Genomic DNA, 11,680 nt, shown 5'->3' on the forward strand with positions numbered 1-11,680 from the left:
AACCACATGAACAGAATAGATGGAATCAAATAAAACCAGACATTCAGTTAAAAGAACTAAACTGATTTATTGAGGATTTTCCAACCGTATTTGAAGCAGAGTACATAATGACTGTGTTGTTTGCACTCATTTTCATTCCAGTAGGTGCTTAAATAGTTTTTTGTTTGTCCGTTTCCTCTGTGTTTGTTTTAGAAACACAGATGCACAGTCACAGAAAGAACAAGGAAAGGAAACCAGCATCGAACATACCCTGTCTCATTGTGACAGGACATCCCAGGTCCTTTGAGGGACAGGACGTCCTTTTTTGTGTTGGAGCCTCATGACTGAGCAGCTTGAGAAGTGACATCACTTTTCTGTTCTTCATATTAGACGGCTCAGTTGTAACCTCTTTCAAATCTACTGATTATGCTTCAACATTAGCCTCAGAGAAATCTAAACTATTCAAAAATGAGGTCAGAAGAGTCCTCTCGACCAAGTGTAGCTGGTGGTCTGTGTGGTTTTAGGTTTGATGTACAGTGAGAGTCTTCATTTAGCAGCAATACATGATCTCAGAGAGGCATCAGTCTGGAGGTATGTGAGGTGATCTATATGTCATGCTCATTTCTGAGGGTCTTTTCATCCAAACATGTCCTGGGATGCATAGGTTATGTAGAGAAAGCCATCGGGGTCTCTGAATTGTGAGTAAACTTCTCCCATGCTGGCTGACAAACAGGACATGTTCTTTCCTGAGATCAGAAGGTACAGAGCTTGAGATGCCTCTAGTGCTATCTTACTTCTGAAAGAGAAAGAGCAAGATGGGAAATTGGCATTACTGAAAAGAATTGCTTGAAAGATTCTAAAACTTCAGGCGGTGCCTCATACAGCGATCCAGTGATTGAAGCAATGTGGCACAGCAGCACTGGCCTGATTCACTGTTCATACAAAACACATTCACACTGACTCAAGAAAACAAGCCATGACTCATTTTCTTTTGAGCTGCAAAATCTGACACATGCAGCTAAAACTGCATCATATAATTGAGAGAGAGAGAGAGAGAGAGAGTATACACACCTGAGCAGACTGAGAAACTGCCCAAATGACAGCTCATGTGGGACAAGAAATTTGGTTTTGTCCAGTAGGGGAAGCTTTTTCTCACGAAGGTATCGCTCCACAATTACCTAAAATACAAAACAACATTTCTTAAATATATTTAAAAAATGTTTTTTCATTTTTCTTTAAACACTTTATATTAAAAAGGTATCTTACTGGTAATTTGTTGGGGAACTTAGACCGAATAGTACATACTTCATCTTTTCTTGTTGCTGCATTAGAGGAACAAATATTATTAATTTTTATGAGAATGGAACATTGTTTTACATAAAATAGCGCAGACATCAAAACAAGTGACGTAGAGGAGTTTGTAAAATGCAAGAGTTGAATGTTGATGTCATGACCTACCGAGGCACTTCCTTTGCTTGAAAGGCGTTATTTCCATGGATCTCTCGTAGGGAGGCATTCTGACTGGAGTTTGGCGAGGCTGGAGACCTGTAAGATGGTGAGGGAGGAGGCTGGTCCCGAGCTGACGAAGTGCCCACGGGAGGAAGTTGTCTCAAGTGCCTGTTTTCAGCTCGCGGGGCTCGGCCTTTATACGTGTGTGTGTGTGTGTGTGTGTGTTTAGAGGGAGGACAGTCTGAGGTGTGAAAAGATGAGAAGTGCTTGCGCGTAATTAAAGGCCTTGCGATGATATTAGGACATGAACCGTTACATAAGCTCTTCAAACCCTCTTCGGAGCCTCTCCCGTCCTCGCGCTCGATCAATAATGAACCGTCGCTGTAAATGAGCAAAACATTCACAGACACTGGCTATTTGAAGCGAGTGCCATGACAGCTTAATTGCGAATCACGGCATCCGTTTGTGTAACACCTCAGTGAACAACAGACGTGACAGACGTGAGAAACGGAGTTCCCTAAACTCAACTACGAGCGTAGGCCTGTATACTCAAGCAGACCGTTTATGCCACAGGGTGTGACGCGTTTTAAATACTCTCTTTGTATTGAAAAATAGATGGAAACAGAATTTGTCAAAAATTCATGAATCACTGAATGTACAGGCATCCATCATACATATTATATAGCTGAAGAGTTCAGATGAAAAAGCCTCTAAGTTAAATTTTTTTTCTTTTCTTTTCTTTATCAAGGCTCCTGTTTATGTCCAGGAGGTATATATATATATATATATATATATATATATATATATACACACACACACACACACATTTTTTTTCTCATTTTCTAAAAATATTTTATTTTCCAAAGAAGAACGTAAGACACATGGTTAGTTTTGGAACTAGACATTTTTTTCACTCAAAAATGATGACAGAATTTTCATTTTTGAGTGAAATGTCTGTGTTTTTGTGATAGATGACTGAGCCCCAAACACAATGAGGTTAGTATGTTAAAGACTGCATAAGCATAACCATAGTGAAACAGAGCCCAAGAGCCTCAGAGTTTGGAACAAAAGCCAGTTTTTCCCTTACCCTAAGGCCTATCCTCACCATGCTCCCATTCTCAATGAGGTCAGAGAGATATGAAATAAACAATGCACATTATGTGCCTGATGGGCATTAGGCTATATGAAACAATAACAAGGCCAAGATAGCAATAGGGTTTGGCATATTAGTTTAAACAAAACATTTTAAACACATTTACACCTCACTGGCTCAACAATATATTTACTGAACCACTGAGGAGTAAAACTGTGTTTAAAGCATTTAAACTTAACTATACCATGAAATTTCAAAGCAGATTGAAAAGTTACATATGAATTTTGATGGATCTGACTTAAAGGTGCTCACATCAGAGTAATGTATGCAAAATAGATTATGTAAATTATTAGGATTTTACAAACAGAAATTATGTTTGTGGGAAAAGAGGATTAAAAAAAGCCTGAAGTGGAAGAGAACTGCCAGATTTTGAGGTTTCACATTTAGTTTGATGGTTTCAGCAGGAAGTTTGCCTGAATAGTCAAGTTAGTTTTATTTTAAAGAGTGATGAAAGAAGTAAGAAAGAGCTGATATGCAGAAAATATTGTGCTATAGGCCTGCTTCATATATTTTGTTTAAACTTAAGATAAGAATACTCTTTCAGAGGCAAATGAATCGCAATTGTAACTGTTTTATAAATTAACAAATTGATTTTACATACATATGCATCATGCTAAAACAAGTCTTATATTATCTATTTATTTTCATCTGATGTTTTCATTTGTGATTTGGTTTCAGTATAAACTAAACTCTATATCCAACATGGATAGACCTATGGAGTATCCAACCTATATTTGACCATATTTGACTAATCTTCCTACCCCCGTGTCAGAGTGATAGGCGATTAAACGATTACTGATGGAAAGCTTGCTTGGTGTATGTTAGACAGGCAGATACTGTCACCTGCTGGTTAGAAACTGGCTGGCTTTCCTTTGTGTCAGCAGTGGACTTTCTCGTCGCATAGCAGCCGATACAGGAACCTGCTATTTGAAACCAACAAAACCAAGCGGATATTTGATCATTTGGAAAAGTACACAAAGTAGGGTAATACACGTCTTTAAAGTAACAGCATACTCTTTTCAATCACAATGTGGGTCATCATTTTTTTATTTGATTTTTTTTACTTTATTTGCTCATAGTTGAACGTGGTCCAATATTTCTCTAGTAGTGGTTCATGAATGATTTAAGTGAAGGAATCATTCCATGAACTGATTCATTTTTGATTCTTTAAGCGCGCAAAAAATTCTTTCTAGTGAACGAATTCAAAGACTCAAATAGATTTGAGTCACTCTGTTCCACTAATTTTTAGTCTTTAAATTTGATAAATGAGCACAATTCAAGTTTGTATTAAATATTATGCAACGCGACAGTCTCAACACATCGTACTAACTACTAACAGATTCACATTCCTCGTCTTAAAAAAAGCGAGTCAATTCTGTTCGAAAACTTCCGCGGCCAATCAGCAGCGAGCTTTCGCGTCTAACTCCTCCCCATTCATACTCTTTTCTTCACAGCGGCGAGCTGTGTGCTAGACTGTCGCATATGATTCAATCCACATAATCTTCATCATCATCATCATCATCATGAACCGAATGGTAGCTGACGTGATGGTTGTGGCGTCTCAAAATGGTTAGGTGGGAAAGATTTTTTCGGGGGTTAAATTAAGACCTTAAAAGTATGCCTTTGTTACATGTGCCTCAGTGCGAAAGTTGAGTTGCGACCGTACTGCATTTTCGTGATCACTCTTTTCTTCACAGCGGCGAGCTGTGTGCTAGACTGTCGCATATGATTCAATCCACATAATCTTCATCATCATCATCATCATCATGAACCGAATGATAGCTGACGTGATGGTTGTGGCGTCTCAAAATGGTTAGGTGGGAAAGATTTTTTCGGGGGTTAAATTACGACCTTAAAAGTATGCCTTTGTTACATGTGCCTCAGTGCGAAAGTTGAGTTGCGACCGTACTGCATTTTCGTGATACATTGTTACGGACTCTGAATTTTAAGCGTCGGCTCCGGTGTTGCTCATGTCGCACAGCGCTCATGCTGCATTGACAGTCGGTGCTCTGGCTAGAGGCGAGCAGTGAGTCCTCCCGTTCACCGACCACCGTGTCTGCCTACAAACCGATTTTGCGCGCACAATGGCCAGTCGTCGCGGTTGTGTGAATTCGCTATGGTCAGGGAGCGATCGGGTTCGTATCGGAGAGCGGCTCAAAGCCACTCTGGCCGGCATATTGGAGCTGGACCTTCTCCGAGGACGACAGCTGGAGATGGTGGATGCGGTACTGGACATGAATGGAGCGCCCGCTCACCAGGGGGAAGGACTGGAGAGCGCCGCCGAGGATTGCGCCGCAACCTCCCGCAGGCAACAGGTCAGTGGGGACGTGGGAAATTCCGAAGGGACATAATGTTCCTCGTAATTTTAACTTTGATCTCCTCTTCGAGGTTGGAACCCTGCTGGTGGCACCTGCTAAACGTTTCGGTGACAGTGGCATCCAGTGGAGCTCGTGTCGCATGACCTATACAGAACGCTGCTGTGTTTACATTTCAGAATTGTACACACCTTTTTCTTCAACGTGTCAAGGTTGAGTTGGAGTGCACTGCTATTCTGGGCCCCTGCATACAATGCATGTTGATTGGATGTTGATGGGGGAGTGGGGTAAGCTGTGTCATTTTTAAGTTTGCCTCTGGGAAAGGAAAATTAGATCTAATATGTCCAATTATATATCAGGAAGCTTGTCATCAAGTGAAATGAGAAAACATCTATTAGAAATCTGAAATATGACCTCAGAAAAAGATAGTTGCTTCATGTTGGGGGTAAGTTGAATCATTGCAACATGTGAACATTTTACATTAAAGATATACTCAACCAGTTTACTAATATATTAGTCTCATTCCAATGTCTTAATTTTGTAGATACCGCCCTGGACATTTTTAATATTTCGAATATTTGATTGTACAAAAAATTTAACATTTACAGTTGTATTTTTAGTAATAGTTCCATATTTTTTCCCAATTCAACATTATGGGGAAAATGCTTTATTTAATAATGAAATAATTTGCAAAAATTGTACATGGTTTTGTACACAGGCAATTCACCGACTGAATAAATCTGCTTTGATATGAAATTAATTTCACTTGCTATTTAGAAAAAAAATACTTTGGCATGCAAAAGAGAAAACAATGTAAAAAAAAAATGAATTTTTACTTTTTTCATGTGCATTGCTCAAAAGTTGTAAAGGAAAGGCTCTTTCTAAGTATATGGTCATGTGACAAATTACGCTCTGTTTTGTAGAGTGTGGCACAGTTTACCCACTGGCACATCTTACCCCACTATCAATCCTTTTTAATCTACACATCCTGTCTGTATGTTGTACTGACTGTTCAGTAACAAAATGTTGATTTTGCCATGGTTATGTGGCAGGGCTCTTGACCAGGTATGGAGGACTGATAACAGGTGCAGTTCAGGTGTGTGCTTGTGTAATGAGAGAAGGAGGGAAGTGTATGTGAGAGTTGACAATAGAAGCACCATTGTGTGTTTTTATAAAATGGACAGTGTGCAAGTGAACTCAAGCGAAGCCACAAATGTGAAATGCATTTAATAGTGGCAAGTAGCTCATAAATTATTTCTCATGTCCTTCATTTATTATAGGGCATTTATATAATTATTTGGGATCTCCTAGATCAAAGTGATGTGATTAAGAGCGTTTCTTTCATGGCATTTAAAATTGTTTTTGCAATTTCAAAAGGCTTTTGAAGGACACTTACAAGTAGCCATTCAGTCCAGCAAAATGTGCGCATTCGAAACAGCAATATGTATCATGAAACAAAAGTATTAGTCATCATCGGGGCAATGTTGTTGCCTCTCCACCTACGCAACTGCCATTTGCATAAACACCACATGGAGAAATGTTTCTGCTTTCGGCGTCACAGATATCACCTCTCCTCTGCTACCCGCTGAGGGAGAGAGAGGATGGAGGGAAATGGACAGAAAGATGGAGAACGGGGGTGTGCCATGCAGAGCAACTGATATGTTAACCCCTCGCTAGGATGGACTTCTGTGCAATGGCTGAATGCAGCATCAGATTTCATAGCTAATATGCATATTTCATTTTACTGACATTGATTTATTAGACGGTTCCAATATATGTTTTTCACTTTCAGTCAAAGAGTGGATTGCTCTGATTCAGTGGCTGAAAAGCTGTCTTCCTGCTGCCTCCCACAAGACTCGCCTTGTTAGTAAAATATGACGTTAAGCCATTTCCAGTGTCAGTGAGGGAATTGATTGAGTAATTCCTCTGTCAATAGAACTGATAGCCAGACTGGATATTTGTCTCATTATTTCCATTATTTTATGTCCATTTGCATCATTAGCCTCATATAATGTAGTTTCCATGTGCCAGAGCACTCCTTCATGAATTGATTGGTAGCTGGAAAATGGCCAGTGCACCCTGTGTGAAACCGTATCAGGTTTCCCCCATTGAGCAAAGGCTTCTTCCATTTCCCCTACTGGTGAAATGAAATAAATTGCAACTGTATACCGGGATAATGCAGTATAGATTCTGTCTAGATGTGCGCATGGGTATATAATCTATATATGAACAAATTTGAACTTTAGAAGCAAATTATACGTCATTTCATTCAGTGGTGGCAAGGAAAAATGAAACTGAAGTAACTCAAAGGGTGACTATATGTCGTCTTTTTACTCGACATGTCCTGGCTGGAATTGTCTAAAATGTCCAAGTGTGTTGACTTTATTTTCCTATTCTTTTTATATATGCTGAATGTAATGACTGAAGTAGTTTGACCAGTAGCATGCAGGCATTGCACATAATCTAACCAATTGTGGAGTGCGAGAAGATGGGATCTACAGAGAACGGTCTAACCGATGCAAATGTTGCCTATATATATAATGTATGAGGACTGTAAAGAGAATGTCAAGAGGAAAACAAAGCCAAAACCCAGGCATTTCAGGCAGTTTAAAAATCCTGACCTAGACATGTCCGGTAAATAGAGGTTGTACGGTCACCCTAGATGTGTTTTTTGTCAAATACACGTGGAAGTGTTAATGCACGTGTTAGCTCTTATTCAACCAGCAAAGAGAGAGTTAAAGTATTGCTGCTAAATCGGATGTGTGGGCGAGGAGAGGAGAAGGAGAGCGAGAAAGCGAAGGAGAGAGAGGGCAGGAAGAGAGGAGAGGCCTGACAGTTCTCTGAAGTGAAGTGGGGGAGGCAGTTATATCCAGGAGTGGTGGTGGTTGGGAGGGGGTCTCACATAAGAGATGCCTCCTTCATGCTGTTCCTCTCACTAGGCAACCCATCCCCCGTGCTCTCTACTTTTCTTCAAAACTCTTTTTTTGCTATCTAGTCTCTTTATGCCCCCCTCCATGAGTTTTCCACCTTCATCTTTTTCGTCCCTGAATGTCCTGCTCACTCTTTACTCTGTATGTTTTTCATTCGATATATATTTTTAGTGCTAAGGCAGGAATTGTGGGTAAACTGCTGGAGCAGAGATAAGCCTGGTCAAAGTCTGTCTTTCAATACCCATTATCCCCCGTCTTTTCTCTCTCTCCTTTGATTCATCATCTGTCTTTCTCCGCTCTCTGCTTATTAACAGCCCTCCCCCGACTTTTTTCATTTCGCCAGTGCATCACCTGCATTTTCTGTGTAAAAGACTGACAGAAGGTTGATCGGACTTAGCGGGATATGCACAATAGTCACTTGGTTTGATGGGATTTCTCAGAAGTGCTGCAAAGGGAGATTCCTTGCGATGGGGGGAGGTTGGGGATCGCAAACCACTAACCCCATAAACACTTCATGTGGATAAGTGATTCAAAACTTCTGAACTTTAACCGAAGCATTCCCTTGATGGATCTTAGTTTATCAGTCTTTTAAAATCCTCTCAGAAAGCAGGCTTATACATCATAAAGTCACCAGCTAATGATGTGGTTTCTCCTTACAAGTGTACTGTTTTGTAAATATATACATCACATAACTTCTATCTTTGGTATTAACATCTGTGTCTGGTGATTCCGATCACAAGTGGTCAGCTGTGATCGGAACAAATGACAAATTGCTGTTTACATTAGGTATATTGACATGCATTTCAAATGCACCTCCAGTGACCAGCTGTGATCGTATTTCGAGGAGAGGATCTCTGATTTCAGGGCTACGTACATCACTCATTATGTAAATGTGTTATTGCATGTTGATAAAGCACAACACTTTTTTTACAGCACAAAGCACAAAAATAAAATCTAATTTTAATTGTGGACAATATGTTTTGATGGGAATGCTGTTATTTTAGTTGAGCATTGTTAAAGGGATCGTTCATTCTGTCATTAATTATTGATGTTGTTCCGTAAGACCTTCGTTCATATTCAGGAACACAAAATTAGATATTTTTGATGAAATCTGAGCGCTCTCTGACCCTGTATAGACAGCAACACAACTGACATGTTCAAGGCCCAGAAAGGTAGTAAGGACATCGTTAAAATAGTTAATGTATCATCAGTGGTTCAACCTTATTTTTGTGAAGCTACAAGAACACTTTTTTTATGTGCAAAGAAAACAAAAATAATGACTTCATTCAACAATTTCTTCTCTTCCATGTCAGTCTACGCTGCGCATTCCATGGTAGTTATGTTGCTGTCTATGGAGGGTCAGAAAGCTCTCGAATTTCATCAAAAATATTAAATTATTTTTATTAAAATATTAATTTTTGTTCTGAAGATGAACAAAGGTTTTCGGGTTTGGAACATCATGAGGGTGATTAATTAATGACTCCTTTTTGGTTGAACTAACCCTTTAAATAAAATGGAATCCCAAAAATAAATATTCTCTCATTTACTCACCCTTCATGCCGCCCCAAAAGTATGTGACATTCTTTTTTCAGATTAGCACAAAGAAAGATTTTTATAAAAATAATCCATCTCTGTGAGTTCATAAAGCAAGTGGATGTTTCCCTCAAAGTTAACACTTCAAAAACCATACAAAGTGTGTGGATTCATTGTTTCATCAGTGTGAACCCAAGTGATAAATCAATGTGTTCTGAAGCGAAGCGATAGGTGTATGTGAGAAAAATACTAATATTTTAAATGTTTTAAATGATAAACCATCTGATGTAGCACTTCACAACACTCATGAACCCACTTATGAGAATTTTCCATTTTGGGTGGAGTACCCCTTTAACTGAACAGTTGTTTGTGTGGCACATTATCTGTTTGTCACTGGCATTGATGGTTATTGATGTTGTGTGCATGTTTATGCCTGCGCATTCCAGATTTTTCAATCAGATGTTTTTTTTCTTCTAAAACCATTTAAAAAAAAGTTTAAACCTTTTGTTTTAGTGAAATAATCGATGGACAGGTGGGTAGGCGGTCCTTTGGTGCTGTCTGGGATGTGTCATGATGGATTAGTGTGTAGCGACAAATGCAATGCGATCACATGCATCATGATCGTATGTTAATACCAGGTGTAAACGCTGGGGTCTTTGTGTCATCACCTTATCTTGTAGTAACATGACTCCTCCATCTGTTTCAGAGTCTGTCGCCTGCAAACCCTGATCCATCTTGCCTCGGCACGACAGGAGAGGGGATAAGCTCACGCTGGTCCACGCTGTCCTGGGACATCCCGTCTGATCTGCTGTCCTATCCCACTCCAGACTTCCCTGGCACAACACCGCTTGACTGCGACTCTAGACCAAGCTCAGGTGCTTGTACTCCAAATTCCGCAATAATAACCCTTTGGTGTTTTTTAAAGAACAGTTCAGAATGTCTTTGTGTGGATACTTGAACCTGTAGCAAAGACTGCTTGAAATATCTCACGTCAAGATGCTTCTCTAAAGCACTTTTTTTCACAAAGAGGAATTGTGTGATTAATCATTGTTCCACAGTATTGTTTCCCTTTTTAGTATTTGGCATTTGAAGCATTATATAATTATTTAGTCACAGTTGGTTATTCTTGGTATTGTATTTTATTCAGCGGTGTTAGTCAAAACCTGGTCTTCTTTTTAAAACATTAGAAAATATTAAAGAGCCTAATTTGAACACGATGTGTGAATGTTATAATAAATGTATTAAAACATAGCTATTGTAATGATTATTATCATTATTATTGTCTTACTTTTTATTTTATTTTACAGAACAACAGTAAAATTACAATACTAACATTTATGAATGTTGATAAGAGCTCTTGCTTTTTCTCAACTTTTATTTTGGCGGAAACACGCAGGAAGACTTCAATGCTTCCTTTTTGTTCATAACAGATTTATGAATGAGTCTCATTACGAATATGTCGTACGTATCGCATTGTCACATGCCTTGTAAAAATTCATAAAAATGTGTCTGAGCAACTGACGACTGATTCAGCGCAGAGTTTCCTCGCGCTTTGGACTTTGAACCCTGGTTAACAAGCAGATCTGCTGCGAGTTTGTGCAGCGCTGTCAGAATGCATGCAGTGCGCTCGTGTATTAGAAAACATAACATTCTGCAGTTTATTTACTAATTGTTTAAGGCCATTTCGCGATTTCAATCATCATACAGTAACCAGCAACAATCAGCCCGTCCTCTTCTCATTGAAGACATGCGCTGCAGCACTAAACAGTCTTTTGATGTCGGTGCTTGTAATGATTTTTGCTCTTTCTCCAACAGTTTAAAGGGGTCATATGATGCTTTTTTTAAAGATCATTATTTGGTGTAACAGAATATGTTGACATGCTTTAATGTTCAAAAAACACATTATTTTTCAAATACTGTACATTATTGTAGGTCCTCTATGCCCCGCCTCTCTCAAACACTTCGTTCCCTCTCGAGCTTTCAGGAGACATTACGGAGATATTTCTCCATTATGGGAACTCCTTCCCTTCCAGCCTGGCCCACGCCGAGGCGGCGCTGGACGAGTCCAACTGCGGGCATTGCGCGGACCTTCCAGCCCGCGTGCTCCGGACCCGCCGCGATGTGGCTTGCGGCCTATTTGGGATGAGGCCCACTGCCGCCAGCGTTGGTGGGCCCTCCCGGTGACGGGAGCGTCGTCTTGTCACTCCACCAACCCCAACGGTCACCCCGTTCCCCGGTCTCACTCCCCGAGGACTGCTTCCGCCCTCCTTCCAACATCGCGGAGGTTGTATCCTTTAGCCAGGAGGAGGGGGATGACTCGA

General features: G+C 40.0%; 2 protein-coding genes across 3 annotated transcripts in view; one reads left to right on the forward strand and one right to left on the reverse strand.

The window, feature by feature from the left end:
• Positions 1-76: 76 nt before the first annotated feature.
• LOC107550867 (microtubule-associated proteins 1A/1B light chain 3C-like) lies at positions 77-1,945 on the reverse strand. The gene is made up of 4 exons (XM_016232274.1): positions 1,438-1,945; positions 1,246-1,301; positions 1,051-1,157; positions 77-775 (listed from the first exon to the last, which is right to left on the reverse strand). Exons 1-4 carry the CDS (start codon positions 1,493-1,495, stop codon positions 616-618), a joined length of 381 nt encoding a protein of 126 aa, XP_016087760.1. The 5' UTR covers positions 1,496-1,945; the 3' UTR covers positions 77-615.
• A 2,359-nt stretch (positions 1,946-4,304) lies between these two features.
• The window catches only part of LOC107550896 (dapper homolog 2), a 16,953-nt gene continuing 9,577 nt past the window's right edge, over positions 4,305-11,680 (forward strand). The window contains exons 1-2 of one of the 2 annotated variants that reach the window (XM_016232342.1): positions 4,305-4,896; positions 10,066-10,234. In XM_016232342.1, coding sequence (XP_016087828.1) covers positions 4,666-4,896; positions 10,066-10,234 — 400 coding nt within the window. In that variant the 5' untranslated portion in view covers positions 4,305-4,665. The remainder of the gene's footprint in view (positions 4,897-10,065; positions 10,235-11,680) is intronic. The other variant, XM_016232343.1, reaches the window with a different exon arrangement.

The sequence above is a fragment of the Sinocyclocheilus grahami genome, unplaced genomic scaffold (genome assembly GCF_001515645.1).
Source record: "Sinocyclocheilus grahami isolate Dianchi unplaced genomic scaffold, SAMN03320097.WGS_v1.1 scaffold409.1, whole genome shotgun sequence".
In the NCBI taxonomy this organism is placed as follows: domain Eukaryota; kingdom Metazoa; phylum Chordata; class Actinopteri; order Cypriniformes; family Cyprinidae; genus Sinocyclocheilus; species Sinocyclocheilus grahami.

What these genes read in the sequence shown, in the direction of transcription:
- LOC107550867 (XM_016232274.1), bottom strand. Translation starts at nt 1,495, where the DNA reads ATGCCTCCCTACGAGAGATCCATGGAAATAACGCCTTTCAAGCAAAGG. An exon ending in AGTTCCCCAACAAATTACCA is followed by an intron (nt 1,158 to 1,245) that starts GTAAGATACCTT and finishes TTTGTATTTTAG; the next exon opens with GTAATTGTGGAGCGATACCT. An exon ending in CAGTTTCTCAGTCTGCTCAG is followed by an intron (nt 776 to 1,050) that starts GTGTGTATACTC and finishes TTTCTCTTTCAG; the next exon opens with AAGTAAGATAGCACTAGAGG.